This window comes from Schistocerca serialis, chromosome 2 (genome assembly GCF_023864345.2).
Source record: "Schistocerca serialis cubense isolate TAMUIC-IGC-003099 chromosome 2, iqSchSeri2.2, whole genome shotgun sequence".
NCBI lineage: Eukaryota > Metazoa > Arthropoda > Insecta > Orthoptera > Acrididae > Schistocerca > Schistocerca serialis.
In genome coordinates, this window is record NC_064639.1 from 269,074,044 (window position 1) to 269,095,666 (window position 21,623).

The 21,623-nt window shown below is 43.6% G+C and overlaps 1 protein-coding gene across 1 annotated transcript in view; it reads left to right on the top strand.

Annotated features, from left to right (window-relative positions):
* The first annotated feature begins 286 nt into the window (after positions 1-286).
* LOC126457028 (glutathione S-transferase 1-like) overlaps positions 287-21,623 on the top strand; it is a 50,429-nt gene continuing 29,092 nt past the window's right edge. Inside the window, exons 1-2 of the mRNA XM_050093005.1 lie at positions 287-317; positions 18,870-19,032. Of these exons, the coding sequence (XP_049948962.1) occupies positions 18,889-19,032 (144 nt within the window). The 5' untranslated portion in view covers positions 287-317; positions 18,870-18,888. The remainder of the gene's footprint in view (positions 318-18,869; positions 19,033-21,623) is intronic.

A 21,623-nucleotide genomic window follows, 5' to 3' on the forward strand; every position in this document is an offset into this window, starting at 1 on the left:
TGCACTGGTAAAACTCACGTAAGGTGCTGGTTAATTGGTTACGGCTTTATTTTCGCTGCAGTTCTTTCAGTAGGCGGAGATATTTTGCTTACTGCTTCTTGGTCATGGTCAAGAAGTGATGAAAGGCGTTGTTTTTACTTTATGTTCTTGCAAGTCACCAAGTACATCGTCTTTCCGTTTGGTTGTTTCTTGCTGACAGCAGCTATCTTATCTCTGAGCTACCTTATCTCTGACTCTCTGAACTTGTGCAACTATATAAGCGAATGAGAATCCCTTTGCGTACAGTTTTACAGTGTATTTATTGCATTAGACAACACGTAAGTACACCTGCATATGAAACTATTTTTTTAATTGTAATGAAAACAACTCATCTTCATCACTTTCTTCAGTGCATGTGGATATAAGAGACATATGTAAAATTTTTGCCAAGTTTCAGCAACAAATATGTCTGAGCATATTCAAAATATCTACGATGTGATCATTATCTCACAGTGTTCATCAATATGCGGTAGAGATAAGTTACTACGAGACACTGAAGTAGAAAGTCGACTGATTTTGTATGAGCGCTATTCGGAAAGTCGCTTAATTGAAACCACTGTGAAAATAAAAAATGTTTTATTTACAACAGTTAGCTACACCTTCTAGCTATTTCTCCAAGTAGTCGCCTCTCCGACTTAAGAAACGGCACCAAATTTCCGATATCCTCGTCATAGAAGGCAGCCGCCTCTGATTTTTGCCAGTTCTCTACAGCTCGTTGTCTGTGCCAAATTTTTCCTTCGTAGCTAGCGGTTCTTGCGAGCAGAGATGAATATGAGAGGAAGATAAGCCCATCCCATCGAAAACACTGCAGGACCTACATTACCCCCGCCTTGTGCGGCCGAGACCTGTCGTGAAGAAGGAAATGCATGATAGTTACGTTATGTGGATTGCATGACATGTGACGAAATCTGTCACCAGCCCATCATACTTGGCGTGTGATATTATTGTTCCAGGTACCTTTACGTGGTCACCGTTCTCCCAGAACTGAAAAGAGAGACGTGACGCGATCGACGGACATAATAGATACACTGCCCATCAAATCTGCGCAAAGCTTCATCGGATTTTCAATGTGGTTTCCATTTCGCTCCCAATCGGATCTTACTTTCTGAGCAGCCCTCGTATATTAGTTGGCTATGTAGGATAACCCACGTCCATAATGGAGGTAACAAACATACAGTAATGTTATGAGCCTTGACCCGTAGGTAATCATTTCGAGACCTGGAGTTTGGCGACCTGAAATGAGAAACAGAGCACAGTTAGTAACCACCAACTACATCCCACCATATTCAATTCAATTAAATTTTAACCCCCCCTCCACCCCCACCCCCCAGCTCCAATGTCCTTTGCGTACTGGCATGTAATACTGTTAATAATTATCTGTCAAATGCGGTGGCCTCTTGGCTTTACGGTACAGGAATATGGTATTCCCAAGCACTTTCTCCCTCCTTCAGTTCCGATATCATCCGTATTAGTGCGAACAATACAGTGCACAAACACTCATCAGTGTTTCATAAACCAGTGTACGCGATACAATTCACAACAGATCGAGGAAAGGCAGCAGCAAACCACCCGCATAGGACACCGCTTAGCACCACGTTGCGGCGTTTCTGTATTTCACAACTGCAGCTCCGGAATTTCAAATTATTCAATGGAGAGCTTAAAATAGGCATACGATTATGTACATTCTGCTCATATTCTTGCTGTGGCTAATTCATAAAGGCACTGTGAAAACAAATAATATTTCGGGTTAAGTTTACGAATCGCGCAGGAGAGAATACCTACATCACTAAAGAAATGTCTCAACGTTATTCACGAAAGACATACTTACTTTACGAGTCAGGGTAAGAGTAATCTGTTGACAAGCAACAATCGATTAAATGATCGGAACGATGGACAGACTGATAGGAAAGGAAGTTATGAATTCGAAAATGACAGTAGTCTAATTACACATGACATTAGCGACTTTGGTCTGTCAGAAGCGATGTATTCTCTAGAGCTCTTATTTTCGTAAGTATATAATGGGCTGACGTGTGCAGGATGTATGAGAACTTTACCAAAAAGCAGAAGTACTGAAATCATTATGTTTAAATCAGTTTATTGGTTTCTAAAAGAAATAAAGCACAGGGAAGAAGAATGAAGTCACTGTAGACTCCTGAAACACAAGTTCGTTCGCATGCAAATATTATTTCAGCTCTTCGTCTAACTGCTACGGTACTCCTCTTAAAGTATTTTCACATTGTCGTTATCGAATTGTTGATAATTTGCTTCACGAACTGTTGATAACCTTTTAATAACGATTAGCTGGGTCGAAGTATGAAGCGAAACTAGACAGCGAGAGTCATTTAACGGGACAGAATTTAGAACAGAGAACGTATATAGAAGTGTGAAGAAGAAAACCCATCGAGTTTCTGTTGATGGAATCACCCAGGCACTCGCCTGAAGTGTTTCTTAGGGAAACCACGGGAAGCTTGATACAGGGTTGGTCCTGAAAACAAGCCTCTTATCTGAACCAATACCTTACTCTGTTATAAACGAGAAGCTGAAAATTAAGGTAAAAATCTAAAGTTTGATACAGCGAGAGTATCAGAAATGTTTACATTACATTTTTAAGATTCTCTTCTGAGTTGGTTACTGCCCCACGACGGTCTGCTTACTTTAATCTACAAAAAACATTACGATTCTCTTACTGCTCATCCGTTTAGATAATTGATTGTACGTCCACGTACGACGTTGTCACATTAGACGAATCGTTTGTTATTTGAAATGTTTTCGTTATCCGTGTTCACATATTTCTCTCTGCAGTTAGTTTGCCTGGAGATAACTTGTTAAGTAATCGAACTTTGTTGATTCGTTCTCTCATGTCATGACGCCGTCGCGTTATCCGTGTCCAAGAACGGCTGATACGGACTTATCATTTATTCAAGGTATCTTAGACTTGGCGTTCAAATTATTATAATTCTTGAATAGTCTCAGCATTTAAAAATATTTGCTTAATTGCACTTACATGTATTAACAATGGAACATAACAGGTATAACTAAGATAACAAAGGAATGGATGTCCAAATATTTTGATGGGCAAAGTTTGTAAGTAAACCGAAATTCACTCTTGCAATGTTGTAGGACTTAGAAAGCCAAGAATCTTTTCATGGTAATCTGTGAAGTTCTTTTATACAACATTCTTAAAATATCTGCCAGGACGTTTCATTCTTGAAATAATTTACTTGTATTCTTACTATGTTTAGTAAATGAGAAAGTCGTTAACCATTTCGGTCTCGTTTTAGAGTCGTGAACAGTTTCGAATGTATATCCGCTTCCAGTACACAGATCATGAGACGAACGAATATTTTAAGTAGAGTAAATTAAATTCGATCTCCAGAATACTGAGCCAAAACCAGTACTCGAAGTAAAAAAGGAGATTTTCTGTTGTAATAAGAGAGAAAGTTAAGTCCAGGATTTCACTAGATCGAAGTTATTTAGTTTTCACAACTGCAATGACGGCTTTGTAGTGTGATAAGCTGCAATCTGTAGATACCGGATAAAAATATATAACGCCATTCTTTGACAATATTTTGTTGCACTCCGCGTTACCAGCTGGGAGGCTAGAGTTACTAAATAGAAACGAAAGAATGAATGTCTACACAAAATCATCCACCTAGTACACTATCTCGCTGTTGTAATCATGCGGGAAAAATATTGCACCAACTGCGACAGTGTGAATACTCCTTTGTAACAGTTTTTCAGTTTAATTACTCGGTGGGCAGATGTCGTACTGCTCTTCTTTCTGAAAATAAAGATATACCCCGTCCCACGTGTGCGCAATGGGGTCCGATTCACAATAGATTTCATACGTCATCAGCAAAACCCTCACATACTGATTTTTTTAAACTAAAAGCTGTAAGTCAATTGTTACGAAAGAGCAGACAGTCTGAAATGTGATTAGTGAAAGCAAAGAGCTGTTTGCCTACATTTTATTTTAACATTCCAGTTCTTAAAGGCTCAGTGCTCTTTCCTCCTCCTGGAAATCTGACAATTAAACTCTACTGCATGTCCATAATCTAACAGATACATTTAACTCTCATTCCAGAATTCAACAGCATGTTTCCTTTCTCCTTCAAAAAAGGAAGAAAATTAAAAACAATAATTAACTAATACATCACCTTATCGAACAATGTGTCATTTTCATTTCTGCATCGCTGCCGCTCATTAAAAAAAAAAAAAAAACTCGCTGGCGCTGTTTAGATTTTCTCACTCGATCGCCGGTGTCACGCTGGTCGACAGCTCATGTTCTCTCCATCGAGTCCTGCTTAATCCCAGCAGACGCCAATACTTTCGTCCGTCACAGATTCACAGATGGTCTCTCTTTCTCCCTCTCTCTCTCTCTCTCTCTCTCTCTCTCTCTCTCTCTCTCCATCGTTCGCGCCATGAAAGATTAGCACATCCTCGAAACAAACCTAATTTACAACATTTTAGTTTAAGTATGTTTCAGTTATGTGCTGCATTTCATGGTGTACTAGAAAACGCTGCCTGTTAACGAGATTCGTTTGAAAGTATACACGTGAATCGCCTAAAAGTAGCACCGCAGATATTGAGGAAATGAAAAGAACTAATGATGCGCGGTTTTCACAGAATAGGTTCGTAGTCAGGGGCTCTTGTTGTTAGCCAATAAACAAATTGTAATAATACCAGAAAGTGTAATTTTTGTGCAAACGTCATTTACGAGAGTTTGAATTTTGAAAAGCTTCCACACCGACACTTGTTTGTGCCATCCAACATGCGTCGCTGCTAGGGACGATGTTATGTTTACTTCTATGTAATTGTGTGTTCCTTATATACATTGTAACTTACTAGTTAGTGTGTGACTGTCCAAATTGTAGGTCGTGAGCAGGCGATGGAATTTACCAATGCAGAGAAAGCCAAATGCTCACTGTGTATGGAGAGTGTAGAAAGAATGTAGCTCTTTCTTGTGCGGCAAGATATCACAATAGACATCAACTATCTCGACAATTATTTATCAACCGCTCCAAACAGTAAATTGAAAGTGGTAGTGTAACACCTATACAACGTAACAAAAGGCAAAAATTAACGTGACGGCAGAAGAGGCGGAAATTAATGTTCTTACGACTGTTGTAGCTGATCCGCATGTTAGTTCACGCGCAGTCGCTCGAGGAAGTGGCATGAGTCAGTCAAGTGTCGTACGCATTTTCCATCGACATAAGAGTCCATCACTATCACATCTCTCTCCATCAAGAGCTGCACGGGAACGATTATAACAGTCGTATTAGCTTTTGTACATGGTCATTAATGCAGGATAGTAAAAACGTATCATGTATCTTATTTATTGCTGATCACTATCACATCTTTCTCCATCAAGAGCTGAATGGAAACGATTATAACAGTCGTATTAACTTGTACATGGTCATTAATGCAGGATACTACAAATGTATCATATATCTTATTTAGTGCTGAGCCGCGCGGGATTAGCCGAGCGGTCTTAGGCGCTGCAGTCACGGACTGTGCGGCTGGTCCCACCTTAGGATAATTTAGGTTAAGTTGTGTGTAAGCTTATGGACTGATGGCCTTAGCAGTTAAGTCCCATAAGATTTTTTTTTAATAATACAAGAACTAATAGTTAGTTACACGGATACATCTACGTCTAACTGCCTTCATCTGGCAACGCCATTCATAGGTCACCCGTTAAATGAAGTCTCGTCGTCATTCAAGCAAGGAGGCACACCACCCAGGTCGGCCGTAGTGGCCGAGAGGTTCTAGGCGCTTCAGTATGGAACCACGCGACCGCTACGGTCGCAGGTTCGAGTCCTGCATCGGGCACGGATGTGTGTGATGTCCTTAGGTTAGTTAGGTTTAAGTAGTTTTAAGTTCTAGGGGACTGGTGACCTCAAACGTTAAGTCTCGTAGTGCTCAGAGCCATTTGAACCATTTGCTCACCGCCCAACGTTCTGTTGATCTCAAAGCACCAACCGCCTCTCATGCAATTCTTTGTATGGACACATAAGAGGATTATACGCCGTTCATTTGCATACTATAGTGTCAGTGTTGACTGGAAAACACTGTTGGGAATTCTGAAGTAGAGCACGAATAAAATCTTTCTTTCTTTCGCTTACGCCATAGTTCCGCAGCGATCTTAGAGTCGGCGTGGTTACAACGGATTTGGCAATGTTAGTGTTAGGGATGGCCAGATGCCCTTCCTGCCACCATGCTGCACCTCCGATCCGGGGCGCCTACCCGAGTCCAGGAAGCAGCGCGTTAGCGCTCTCGTCTACCCTGGAATCAATGTACCACAACTGTCTGCGTCTAGTGTAAATCGTGAAATAGTGCGGACGTGTTTCAAATGTCTGCGAGGCGTGTAACTGAGGCGGAACGTGGGGACCAGCCCGGTATTCACCTAGCAGGGTGTGGAAAACCGCCTAAAAACGACACCCAGGCTGGCTGGCACAGCGGCCCCCGTTGTTAATCCGCTGGGCGGATTCGATCCGGGGCCGGCGCACCTTTTCCAATTTTTTTTTTTACCTCTGCTATCCGAAATATTTTATTTGAAGCATTTAACCGTTAATTATGATTTTCAGCATATTTCCAAATATCCTCCTGTAGTCACAATGTTGGCTCATTTTAAAGTGTTCAATTTCTATGTAAGAATAATAGTCGAGTAAAGTAGCATGCCTATTCTGCATAATAAACAATGCTGTGTGGCCCATGATCCACGTTGCAGCGTTGTTTTTTGCTCGTGGATATCTCAGTTTTTGTGGCTGAATGATCTCTAAAAGGTCTACACCACAGGGCGTCGTACGGTCTATCACCGATAATCGTTGACGAAGAAATGTAGTAATTTCTTCTGCATGTCCGCACGTGAACCTATGAATAAGCGTATCGACTCTTCCGCATGCGTCACAGTTGGGCGTTGGATGAAGGCCTATTTTATGTAGCTTTTCATTCGTTGCTACTTTATCGTTGACTGTTAGATACCAGTCGGCTATGACGCGTGACGGTAACACGTCGCTGTGCACATTCCGCCGTACTCCAATGTGTATGTGGATGTTTTTCTTCGAGACGATTCCCGTGGTTTGTTGTCATAAGTAGGCCATAAAGCTTCCTGTTCGTCAGGCTTCCGTTATCGACGATGTTGTGTCGAATGTAGCTCATTTCCATGTAGTACAGTCACACATGTCGGTAAGAAAGTGGAGTGCCGGCGATATTAACGGGTGGGTCAAGGCTATGAGGCTTCCACCGCTGAATGAGGTTTGTGATGATACTGGTCATCCGGATACGAAACTCCTCCCTGATGCGATTTAGGAGCAGGGTGACACATTTTTTGTGTACTTTAATGAGGTTAAGGCCACCTTTGAACGAAGGTAAGGTTAAGGTATCGAATTGAACTTTGAAAATGTGCCCCTAAAAAGAAACCAACATAACGCTTGTTGCATACTCTTGGCTAGATGGTCGGAGATTGGAAGAATTTGCGCCAAATAATTAATCTTGCTCGTAATGTCGAACTCGATGGTCTTAACTTTCTGTAGTATGTTCAAGTCACGGTCAGAGTGAAGTATCAAAGCAGCACGTAATTTATTAAGCATGTGTGATCAGTTCTTCGTCAGGAATTTGTCTGGTTTGGCCTCAAAGGTAACACCGAGGGTTGTGTGATAATCCTTGACCTTGCACCAGGTAACATGGGATATGTCTCCGATACCGCCACCGATCTGCAAAGCTGTGGTTTTAGTTCTATTTAGTATTGCTCCTGAAAGAAATGTGAATGTTTTTAAAAGAGTTTCCGCTGACAGAAGTTGTTGCGATGATGACACAGTTACGCATATATCGTCAGCAAACGCAATGCATGGGATAGTGACAGACTCGACGCTAATCCCGATCCCGCTATGCGCTAAGTTCAGTAGCGGCTCTACTGCAATGGCGTACAAAATCATTGACAGAGGACATCCTCGGCGGATGGATTGCTCAATGGAAACTTCTTTTGTAAAATGGCCATTAATGAGAATCCGTGAAGAGGCGTTTGTAGTAAGTTTGCGAATTATTTCTATGAGATGAGGTCCAAATACTAGTTTCTTCACGCTTTTTAAGAGGAAGTCATGACGTACACGGTCATAAGCCTTCTCAAAATCTAGAAAGATCAGAGCGCCATGTCCTTTGGTTTCAGCATATGAACAGATGATGTCCCTCAAATCGCAGGCAGCTGAGATTGCACTTCGGACTTGCACTGCACTGTACTGGTAACAGCCTAAAACCTTGTACATAACGGCTTGCATCCTTAGCTTAATCGATCTGGTGATGATTTTGAAATCGGCATTCAGGAGTGTGATGGGTCGCATGTTTTCGACCTTCCTACTGTTCCCTTTTTTCGGTAAGGGCAGGATGATACCTTCCGTAAATGCCTTGGGTATAACTTCCAGGTGCCAGAGTTCATTCGTTATCTCGAGGAGTGTCGGAACGAGGAGGTTCCAGTAACGCTGGTAAAACTCAGCGCTGAGACCGTCGGGTCCCGGTGACTGCCCTTTCTTTGCACTGTGGACCGCCAGTCGGATTTCGTCCTCTGTGAAGAGAGATTCCAGATTTGCATTATCCTGTTGTGACAAGCGACAGCTCAAGGTCCTAAGAAAATCGTCGCAAGAGTGTTCATCAACGGACTGCTTCTTGTAAAGTTGACTATAATAGTCGCAGACATGCGAGGTGATGTCACGTTGCTTCGTGATGGCATTCTCAGCGTCATCAACGACGGCTTCAATCAACATGGCTCTACACCGTTTCGTCGTTCTCAGGATGTGGTACAGAGAGGCCCGTTCTTCGGTGGCAATGTCCTTGGGGTGGGCTCGCACGATGATGCCTTGCATTCGTTGGCGTTGTATCGCCGTGATTTTCGCTTTATATCGTTTGATCTTTCCGTCGATATCGCGAGAAGGATTGTTAGTGCTACTGTACAGTTCTCTCAAACAGCGATAATAAAACTCAATAGTCTGTTTCTGCCGAAAGCTTTTTTGCCGGGCGTAGCTCATGAGGGTGAGGCGTAATTTAGGCTTAGCACACTGAATCCACCACTGGAGAACGCTATCGTAACGACGTCGCTGCCGCTGGAGCTGTTGCCACGTTATGCTCACCTCCTCTTCAAGTTGGGCATCCTGCAGAAGGCTGACATTCAATTTCCAGTAGCCTTTCCCGCGGTATATTTGCTGGCGTTGTAGGTTAAGGTAACACTGATATGCACAATGGTCGGAGATGTTGACAGGAGCTATGTCACAGTTCACAGTGTGTGGCTGGAGGGCATCGGACACATAGATCCTATCCAGCCGACTGGCAGAATGACTGGTTACGAAGGTGTACGCTATCCGTTCACCGTGCAGTTGTTGCCATGAATTAAATGTTCAAGTTCGATACATCTGTTCGTGTTAGGAGTTCGGTCTCTGTCGTTAAGCACACAATTGAAGTCACCACCGAGGATGAGATGTGCACGATAAGCGCTAAGAAGAATGGGAAACTCGTTTTTATAAAATTTTGAACGATCTCTCTTATGAGTGCTACCCGAGGGGGCGTACACGTTAACAATCTGCACACCATTCACTCGAAGAGAAATGCCACGACCACTAGACAGCCGCTGCACGTCCGTAAATGGTATACCTTCGCGCAGAAGTATGGCAGTGCCTACAGCATCCTGGAGATTGATGTTATCAATGAGAACGTAACCGGGCACTTCTAAGACTGTGACTACCTCCTGTAGGAGGGCAATGTCAACGCTGGTACCATACAAGAAATCAGTTAGCGAACGGAGTTTCACCGCACTTTGAATTCTATTGACGTTAAGTGTGGTAACGTTGTAGGTTTGGCTATCGCACATGATGGTTCAGAGGACAATGAGCTCTGATTGTTGGATCGCCCTTCTCGACGGCTTTGAACCAAACTCGTTGGGAACGTCTGGAGTACGAAACGAAATGTGAAAACCAATAACGGGTCAGGGAATGGAAATGTCGCAGCGCGATGGACATGCGCGAGAGCAGCTACTGCTGCATTTCCTCGTTCTGCTGCCACCACGGCTCATTGCTGTCGGGGTGCTTCGCGGTGCGCGCGCCGCCCTGCCCGCCACCGCCGGCTGAGTCTGTCAACGTGGTCGCATCAGCCTGGCCACCACGCGGGGCTGCGACTGACGTCATCGAGTTCCTGCGGGAGCGCTGCTGCAGCTGCTCGCTACTCTGTTCGCTCTTTCTCTTAGCCGTTACGGTGCTCTGTTCCCTCTCAGCGCTCAGTAGTGCCTTCAGGTGTTTGGTTTGTTCACGAATGCGTTCTTGCCTCGCGGTGTCCTCGCAGCGCACGGAGCAAGAAGATTGAGGTTCAGTCTCGCTGCCACTTTCTGACATGTGTACGGGTCTCAAATCATCCGACTTTTCCTCTTTGCTACTATTCCATTTGCTTCTCCTTCGGCGGCCTTTCTTCGTTTCTGCTGCAGTCTCTACCGACAGGGGTGGTTCAGGCAAACTGATCTGCACCCGCTCCTGTATCTCACATGGCTTAGTTTCGGAGGTGGCTGGCGCATCGTTCCTATCCAGCGGTAACTGCCCCGTTGAGGATGACGGGGCCGAATCGACGTCCGTCCTACAGCGAATGTCTTTGGCACTGCATTCCACCTGAACTGGAATCTCCGCCTCGCTAACACGTTCCGGCTGCCGGGGTGGTGGTACAGTCCCCGCGACTACCTCACTCAATAGCGGAACAAGCTTTTCACTACCGTCTGCAGGACGTTCCCGTGGAAGTGGAAATGGACGTCGACGTGTACAGTTCATCCGCAGATGTTCTGTTGAATGGCAGATCGGACAGGTAGGGGGTTGTCCAATGAAAGTTACCTGTGCACGACAGCCGCCAATGGCAACATACGAAGGTATATTGCTTTTTTAAGTCTGCACGTACACTTCGCACCACGCTGTTAACTTGGTAGCGATATGCACTCGACCATTTTTCATTTGAAACTGACAAAACAGCGCCGTATAGTGAGAGAGAACGTGCAATCAAGTCATTACGACACTCCGGTGGCACATTAAATACCCTGACGGTTCTCACTCCGTATCCCGAAGGCACGATTTGGACATTACTAATACTGCCATCATTATGACGAAATGGTCTCACACCAGCATTCTCCTCAACGAATTTCTCGTAAGTGTCACTCGAAATAAATTTGATAAATAATGAGTACTGCACAAAGTCCAACTGGAACGTGTCGACTATATCTTCAGGCAATTTCAGATCCTCAAAGATCCACTCATGAATTTCAAAAGCCGGTCGGTCGCAAGGCAGCGCGATCGAAAACACACTGAACGCTGTTCGCTCTGTTAATTGTCGACATCTTACTTACAACAGTTATACAGAAACAAACGTTAACAGCGCTCTCACACGCTGCTCAGCTCTCCACCTCAGCACTGCTCGCGACGTAAACACCGGCCCGCGCTACCGCCCGTCACAGCGCGATGTGCACTGGCCGAGTGCCTGAACACGACTGCTCTCGGCTACCCTGGCGGGTCTAATGCAGGAATAAAATAGAGGGTGTCAAAAATACATGAGGAGGTCTGTAGTTATAAGTGTCAACTGGCGCGAAAGGCTGGAAGTAATAGATAGTGTTGTAGCCTATCCTGAATCTAGGCACAGTTCAATCGATACTTTGAGCAAATGGTAACTAAAACATAAAAGAATTTTCGAAGGAAACTGAAGTCCATGGAGATGACATAAAAAATATATGGTTCGCCTGTGACATTTGTAATTCTCTCAGAGACGGCAAAGCATTTGGACGATCCATTCAACGGTATATGCAAGACATTACCTGTGTGTATGGAAAAAGAGACTGGAAGTTAAATATCAACTGAAGTAACGCCATGGTAATGGAAAATAGACGAATTAAAATCAGATGGCACGGAGGGAATTATACTACGATGTATACTTGTAAAGTGAGACTTGGGGCCGGCCGAATTAGCCGAGTGGTTCTAGGCGCTATAGTCTGGAACCGCGCGGCCGCTACGGTCTCAGGTTCGAATCCTGCCTTGGGCATGGATGTGTGTGATGTCCTTAGATTATTTAGGTTTAAGTAATTCTAAGTTCTATGGGACTGATGACCTCAGCAGTTAAGTCCCATAGTGCTCAGAGCCATTTGAACCATTTTGAGACTGGGGTTTGATACAGTAATCAGGTTCAAGTGGGCATAGGTTGCGGTAGTTGTAATTGCATGTACATGACTACTCTGAGATTGACGCTTAAGTACGACTTTCGAACTGTTTCGAAGTCTCTCTTAGCGAGCTATACAGAAGTAGCACAGGAACAAAATGAAGGATGTCAAAGGTACTTGAAAAAGCTTGTAGTAATAAGAGTCCATTGACGTCAAAGGCTGGAAGTACTAGATTAGGAAGTGAGATAGGGTTGTAGCCTACCCTGAATGTAGGCACAGTTCAAATGGCTCTGAGCACTACGGGACATCTGAGGTCATCAGTCCCCTAGAACGTAGAACTACTTAAACCTAACTAACCTAAGGACATCACACACATCCATGCCCGAGGCAAGATTCGAACCTGCGACCGTAGCAGTAGCGCGGTTCCAGACTGAAGCGCCTAGAACCGTTCGGCCACCCCGGCCGCCTGTAGGCACAGTTCAATCTATACATTAAGCAAGCAATAAGGTGGGCTTCAACAAAATATTTTCACTTTCGGAGGAGGAAATTGGAGATCGAAATTTCATGAAAAGATCTCGACACATTAAAAAAGTCTTTTTTTTCATAACTCCCACCCCAATTAGCGTATCATATCCCCTATTTAACGATAGTACAAAACGAGCTGCCCTTTTCTGAACTTTTACGATGTCCTCTGTCAGTCACATCTGGTTAGGATCCGATAACGCACCACATACTCTAACAGAGTACACTCAAGCGTAGAGTAAGCAGTCTTTTTAGTCGATCTGTTGTATTTTCTATGTGTTCTGCGAATCCACTGCCTTTGGCTCGCTTTCCGCAAACATTATCTACGCCATTGTTCGTATTGAGGAGGATCATCTCATATTTCACGTCCATAGTAAGAGCTTAACTGTAAACGTTCTGGAAGAGTTCTAGAGTTTCAAATAGATTTAGCCGAGACTGCTCCTAAGGAGTAAGTTAGGCTCAAGCACAAAAATCTCGTGTAAAACGTTGTACAATGTTTTTAGTAGTCGGTTTCGAAGGTAGCTTACTGTATTCTCTGCTCCTATTTCATGGCCCTGCCACGGCCCCTTAATCTGCTTTTTGTATCTCTTTTATTGCAGTAGCGTCAGATAGCCAATTACCGTGAAAACGTATTTTCGTTTTTTAAACTTTTCAAACGTCTTAAAATGTTTAACTTCTTTTAATCTCAAGAATGTTTTGCCTCTGGTTTACAATCTGTCATTTTTTTATGTTGAGACTTTTCTGCTATTAAATGAAAATTTGTTTTTTTAATGTATTTCGGTCTCTGGATCATCTTTTTACTTCTGTTAGCATTAGTTTGTTATGCTTCCCATTCACGGTGTTTACAATGCATACGGCCCGGCTGCTCAGTCCGCAGCAGCCGCAAGGTTCACACAGGCGCGCTTATCAGAGTTCGATTAGTGGTGCTCTCGTACGTAAGCGTTTTCTTGTGGTTCATCATATCAGGATGACTGCTTTGCGTTCTCTGCAGCGCAGGGGTCAAACTTAATTTAACATTGGCCTATAGCGTGGCTTTTACCTGGTGTCCTATGGTGGTTTTATTTTTATAGATTTCATGCATTCCCATGGCAATTTTAAGGCAAAAAGCAGTTTCCCAGACTGCTTTTGAAAGTTGGGGTTCTTTGTACCCACAATTTCGATGTTATTTGATGGTCCACCTAAGGTAGATGTTTGCCTACTAGTTAGTTGGGCATGGACATGATGTCCTACAACGCTAGGTAGGATATTGTTTTAATATTTCCATCTGATTGTTCAGTTTCTAATGTTAGATCCTTCATTATTTAAAATTTCTTAATTGTTTAAAGGAGTAGGCTGCAACTGTGGTCTTACTTCAGATTTAAGATACACCTGATTATGGGGCTAAAACCCTGAAACCGTTGTAGTGGATCTGGCGTGACAGACTTGGGTCAATAAAAGTATATTACGACTGTGAAGGTTTTGCTTGCCGTGAACGTGTCGCCGAACAGTCGCAGATGTGCGGAAAATAAAAATTAATCTTGTTCGTAATTGTTGTCCTTTAAGTGAACTTTCGATTTGTGGAATTTATTGTTTTGCCGAAATCTGACGTATTCCTTTTAGGACTCATGTGAATGATTTCGCGCTTTTTATTATTTATAGTCAGTTGCAACTTTCTGAAGCACATCGTCTGCGTCAGGACGAAATGATTTGTCAAAACTGCTGCTGTGGTGGTGTGGATAATTTTGTCCCGAAACAAGTTGTGACAACAGTTACACGATTGACAACTGGGCTGAAAATCTTCGATATTGCTTGAATAACAGTTGTATGGTGAGTTCACATCAGAGATTCGCGACAGATTTTGATGGGCCGATAATTACGTAATGCTGTCGCAGATAACTGATGTAAAGTCATCATACAACTGTTATTCAAGCAATATGGAAGATATTCAGCCCAGTTGTCAATCGTGTAATTGTTGCCAAAATATGTTTCGGGAAACGATTATCGCATTCTCAAGCAGTAAAAATTTTATTTATCCCCTTAGGCCTCGTCAGAAAAACGAGCTGACAATGTGATAATGTTGTTTCGAAACATGTTGTGGCAATAATGACACGATTGAGAACTGGGCTGAATATCCTCAATACTACTGTCGCAGATGTCGTCAACGTCTGCGCTGGTAGTGCCACTGTTCCCTTCGTAGCGTAAACGGTGCGACGAGTATCTCTTCCCCTTTTTTGCATCGAGAGCTCGGTTCCACGCACCGTAAAGAGTCAGTCGCAGTCACGGTTGAATATGTTCTCACACTTTCTTATTTCTACAGCCTCTTTTATAACAGAATTCCAATATGTAGGAGCCGGGGACAAAAATTTTATTTCGTCAAAGAGTGTTTGTGAGGCTGTATTGCATATTTCCCCAGAAATATGTGTAAGATCTATTTTACAACTTCCTAAGAAGATAAAGGAAATGCTAATTCCTGTTAAGGACAGTGTCCCCCTCAGGATCCTTGGGATTTAAAACACTTCTTGCAAATGCTGAAGAAATTACATGGTCAGTCCATCCGCAACGTTTCCGACCGCTGTGAAGAATATCAAAGGTATAATAAAAATCTAGAACTGGAGAAATCCGCAGTTGCTGGACAACACAAATAAACACAAAATACTGCTTGACGAAACAAATGTTTTGTCCTAGGCTCCTAAACACTGAGATTATGTGCTTAAAGAGAATACAGAAATAAGGATGTGTGAGAAGATCTTCAAACGTGACAGCGGGTGTAATTCTAGGTTTAGAGAAGAGACAAAGATATTCGTCGCAATGCTGACGCTACGACGGCAGCGACAGCATTAGGTAATTACCGACCAATCAGAAGCCGTCTATGAGATATAAAGGGTGGTCCATTGATAGTGACCGCGCCAAATATCTCACGAAATAAGCATCAAACGAAAGAAACTACAAAGAACAAAACTCGTCTCGCTTGAAGGTGGAAACCAGATGGCTCTATGGTTGGCCCGCTATATAGCGCTGCCATAGGTCAAACGGATATCAACTGCGTTTTTTTAAAATAGGAACCCCCATTTTTTATTGCATATTCGTGTAGTACGTAAAGAAATATGAACGTTTTAGTTGGACCACTTTTTCCGCTTTGTGATAGATGACGCTGTAATCGCCACAAACGTATAAGTACGTGGTATCACGTAACATTCCGCCAGTGCGGACGGTATTTGCTTCGTGATACATAACCCCTGTTAAAATGGACCGTTTATCAATTGCGGGAAAGGTCGATGTCGTATTGATGTATGGCTATTGTGATCAAAATGCCCAACGGGCATGTGCTATGTACGCTGCTCGGTATCCTGGACATTATCCAAGTGTCCGGACCGTTCGCCGGATAGTTACGTTATTTAAGGAAACAAGAAGTGTTCAGCCACATATGAAACGTCAACCACATTCCGCAACAAATGATTATGCCCAAGTACGTGTTTTAGCTGCTGTCGCGGCTAATCCGCACATTAGTAGCAGACAAATTGTGCGAGAATCGGGAATCTCAAAAACGTCGGTGTTGAGAACGCTGCATCAACATCGATTGCACCCGTACCATATTTCTATGCACCAGGAATTGCATGGCGACGACTTTGAACGTCGTGTACAGTTCTTCCACTGGGCACAAGAGAAATTACGGGACAATGACAGATTTCTTGCACGTGCTCTATTTAGCGACGAAGCGTCATTCACCAACAGCGGTAACGTAAACCGGCATAATAATGTATGGTGCGGCATTATGGGAGGAAGGATAATTGGCCCCCATTTTAGCGATGTCAATCTAAATGGTGCAATGTATGCTGATTTCCTACGTAATGTTCTACCGACGATACTTCAAGATGTTTTACTGCATGGCAGAATGGCGATGTACTTCCAACATGATGGATGTCCGGCACATAGCTGGCGTGCGGTTGAAGCGGTATTGAATAGCATTGAATAGCATGCGTCAGCGCATTGTCAATGCATGTGCGAACATTACGGAAGGCGAACTACTCGCAGTTGAGAGGAATGTCGTTACACGTATTGCCAAATGCATTTAGGTTGACGGACATCATTTTGAGCATTTATTGCATTAATGTGGTATTTACAGATAATCACGCTGTAACAGCATGTGTTCTCAGCAATGTTAAGTTCGGAAAGGTACATTTATCACATTGGAACAACGGAAATAAAATGTTCAAACGTACCTACGTTTGTATTTTAATTTAAAAAACCAATTTGAAAAACCTACCTGTTACTAACTGTTCGTCTAAAATTGTGAGCCATATGTTTGTGGCTATTACAGCGCCATCTATCACAAAGCGGAAAAAGTGGTCCAACTAAAACGTTCATATTTCTTTACGTACTACACGAAATGTAATAAAAAATGAGGGTTCCTATTTTAAAAATCGCAGTTGATATCCGTTTGACCTATGGCAGCGCCATCTAGCGGGCCAAACATAGCGCCATCTGGTTCCCCAATTCAAGCTAGACAAGTTTCGTTCTTTGTAGTTTTTCCGTTTGACGCTTATTTCGTGAGATATTTGGCGCAGTCACGATCAATGGACCACCCTGTATACCTGATAAGTCAAAACACTGTGACCACTGCCGCGAGGCTGGATGCTGCCTGGTGGCGTTGCGGTCACGTGACGCGCTATGAAAAATGTGTGAGGGCAGCAGAAACGGGCGGAGACCGCCCAGAGATGATATGGGCTGAAATGGGGAACTCACTGAGATAAGGACTTTGTCAAAGGACATATTGTTAGTGCTCAAAGCCTCTGAACCGGTATCTCAAAAACGACGAAGCTGTTCCAATGTTCACGTGCTACTGTCAAGAGAAGAAAAAAGAGGTAGAAGGATAGTAAAACTACCGATAGGAGCTAAACGGTTGGATGTCCACGACTATTCACAGAACGTGGGGTTCTGAGTCTTTTCCGCTCTGTGAAGTAGGGCAGATGTTAATCTGCGGCATCTCTGCCGAAAGAGCACAATACTGGTGCACGCACAATAGTTTCGAGCCACTTGTTTATCGTACACTGTCAAGCCTGGACCTTCACAGCAGATCATCTCTATGTGTTCAAATGTTGATGCAACGACATAATCAGTTACATTTCAATGGGCACGGGACCATCGGGATTGGATCGTCGATCAATCGAAACGTGAATCACGTTTTCGCTGACCAGGTCGCTGGTCGTCTCCACAAACGCCGTCATAGACATGAACGGTGGCTCGAAACACGCAGTGCGGCATGGTCGTAAGCTGATGGGAACAATATTATGCTATAGAAGACATTCTCTTTCGCTTGCGTGGGACCTGTGGTAGTAATCGAAGACACACAACAATTGCGTACCACCTGCATACTTGAAGTCTTCCCCGACGGCGATGTCATCATTCAGCGGTATAATTGTCCATGCCTCGAGTCAGAATCGTGCTACAGTGGTTTGAGAAGCACTATAGTGAACTCACGTTGATGCTTGGCCATCAATTTCACCCGATGTAAGGCCTGCGGAACCCATCTGTGTCGCTATCCGATGCCATACCGAGTAAGCAAATCATCGGCCTGTTTTTTACGCGAATTACATGACCTGTGAGTAGACATCTAGTGCCACATAACTCCATAAACCTACTAAAATACTGTAGGATCCGTGATACGCAGAATCAGTGATGTTTTTTGTTACAAGCTATTGAGCAGGTGGTTATAACGTCTTGGCTCATGAGTGTAAGACCGCCACAGCGGTAGTTTCCACAGTCAGTTGCTCCTGACGAAAACGATGGGGACAAATGTCGAAAGCTTGCGGTTTTGTCCTGAACTGACGCGGCAAGAAGTCCGAAAATGTTTGATAGAACCTGCCGTCGCGAAAGACTTCGGCAGTTTACACAGTCAGTTGCTCCTGACGAAAACGATGGAGACAAATGTCGAAAGCTTGCGGTTTTGTCCTGAACTGACGCGGCAAGAAGTCCGAAAATGTTTGATAGAACCTGCCGTCGCGAAAGACTTTGTTCTCGTACTGTGCTCCCATTGTTAGTGTTTGTGAATAATCAATACCGTGCCTAAGCAGTGTAAATTCTTTTACCTTTCCATCATTAAAAATGATATCCAGGTAATCTCTGTTACCAGAACGACAAAAGCTTTGCATGATTTCGTTTCGTTTTGTAGGATATTCCAGCGAGACACCATGCCGACCATAACGGTCTATGGGAACGACCTGAGCCCACCAGCGCGAGCGGCCAGGATGGTAGCCGAGGCGGTGGGACTGGACGTGGATCTCAAGAGGACCTACCCCTTGAGAGGAGAGTGCAAGAAACCCGAATACATCAAGGTAATTCATTCGGTGGAGAGCAAAGGTACCTTAAAGCCACAACCGCCCACCGCAGTGACTGTTGTCAGACAAAGCCACTGACCAATGGTAGCTGCTCTTGGTCACCGGAAAGTCTCAAACCCACAAAATTAAACATCAATATTCTTAATGTCAGTTTGCTGCAGAATTCCTGAATATAATCGTAGTCCGAATACGAGAGACCTTCGTAAATAGTGCACAGGTTGGTATTACTGTAGACTGTTTGATGCAACAACGATGAAAATTACATCAGATGTAGTTTGGAACTTGAGGAAGAAGCAAGTGTTATTGTTTCGCTGGGTAACATAAATTTGGCGAGATGTAGAAATGGGCCACTCCAGGGACTGTTGAAGGTTGGTTGGTTGTTTTGGGGAAGGAGACCAGACAGCGTGGTCATCGGTCTCATCGGATTAGGGAAGGATGGGGAAGGAAGTCGGCCGTGCCCTTTCAGAGGAACCATCCCGGCATTTGCCTGGAGTGATTTAGGGAAATCACGGAAAACCTAAATCAGGATGGCCGGACACGGGAGTGAACCGTCGTCCTCCCGAATGCGAGTCCAGTGTGACTGTTGAAGGCTAGAGGTCGTACATCAGAATCGAAACCGTGTGGGGTAAAATCCCGACAGAAATTCACATTGCGTTAAGTGAAGTTTGCGATGAGCTTAAAGGGGCTGTAGAACAGCTTCACGTTAGGTGAATCATATTCGTGGTGATCGTATGAACATAGAGCTTAGTCCAAGACCAGGATGGCCAGAAACGTCGACAGGTGAACGAAGCGTGAGACTTGTTGCAGATGCTCTTTGAAAAGATCGCAGTGAAACTTGTGAAGAACTCTCTGAAGCCGTGGGCATTGCCTCAGCATTAGTGTTTCGTTGTCTGACAAACGATTTGAAGAAAAAAAATTCCTGCGAGATAGAGCTCAGACTGTTTGACTGCTGATGAGAAGCAGAAACGCCTGGACATTGCAACCTCACTCTAACAACGAGTCGACTGCGAAGGTCAAGCAGTCTTATATCGAATTGTCGCTATTGATGAAGTGTGGATTGGAGACTGAACCGGAGTTGAAATTAAAATCTAATGAGTTGAGAGCGTCAGGTTTTCCATGTCCAAAAAAATTTCAACCTCTCAATCAAAGGTCAATCAAATGATGATTTTTACTTATTATCACTAGAGAATCATCTCGAAAGATAGAGCTCTGTGGGGAACAAGTGTCACAGCAGTGTATTATCGTAACTTCATGGAAAACCCAACCTCAGTTGCTCGAGGCTTGGCCACTCATTCTCCACGAAAATTCTCGACCGTATATCGGCAATGTTGTAGCTCAAAACCTGTGAGAATACGGATGAGGAATGTTGGCTACATTCGACATGAGTCCACCAGTCTTCGAATTTTCAATTTCAATAAACTGCACCAACGGCCGCATACTTAAAGATATTTTATATTGTTCTGAAAGCAACCAGTTTCGGCAATTCATTTTGTCATCTTCAGGTCCCATACGATTTTACACAAATAAACGAACTTATCGGATCGTATAGCGCCGTAAAACACTGGATATCGTGAATTCGAATTGCTTCTGACGTTGAAAAAAACCTACGCAAGGACGTCGCTATGTTTCTCTCGGAGAGCTCTCTATCACCGTTACACGAGCCATTCGACAGACGAACAGAAGTCTGACTTAGATGGAATAATAGTTTCTGATACGTTGGGTTTATGTCATAGAGACGCAGGGAAACTATTGACGGAAGGTAGAGAGAAACTGAAATAAACAAGTAAATGTGGAAGTAAAAGAAGAATTGTATGCGTTATTTATGGACTGTTCCTCGCATAATACATTTCCTTGAAAGGGAAAGAGTCTGTCCACAAATCAACACAGATTTGCAAATCCTCTGACGGTATGTTACGAACCATGGATGGATGGCAGCAGGTAGATATCAGGTAAGCATTTGACACGGTGCCCCACGGCAGATTATTGACGAAGGCCTAAGCTTACCCTCTATGTTCCCAGATATGTGAGTGGCTCGAAGGCTTTTTAATAGAACTCAGTTTTTCTGGACGGCGAGCGCTTTTCATACATAAATTGCAACGGCGGATGTGCTTCAGGGAAGTATAATAGGACCACTGTTGTTAAGTATATACGTAAACTATCTGACGGACTGGGGAGCAGCAAACTGCGATGTTTTAGTGATGATGCTCCAGTGTACGGGCAAGCGTCGTGTGTTAGACGACTTTAATACAATTTCTGTTTGGTGCAGTAAATGACAGGTTGCTGGACATGAAAGTAGTACGTAAGGTTTCTTGTAGAGAAGGTGAAAGGTCTACTTAAGTTTATGGGGTGAGTTCTGGAAAATGTAGCTCATATACGAGGGCGAGTCAAATGAAAACTTTAAATATTTGTTTAAATATTATTTATTGTGCAGACGTGATACAAAGCTGTATAACGTTTCAACATAATCTCCCCCACGCTCAATGCAAGTCCTCCAGCGCTTACAAAGTGCATAAATTCCTTCAGAAAAAAATTCTTTTGGTTGTCCGCGCAACCGCTCATGCACCGTTCATCAGAACGGAACTTCTTTT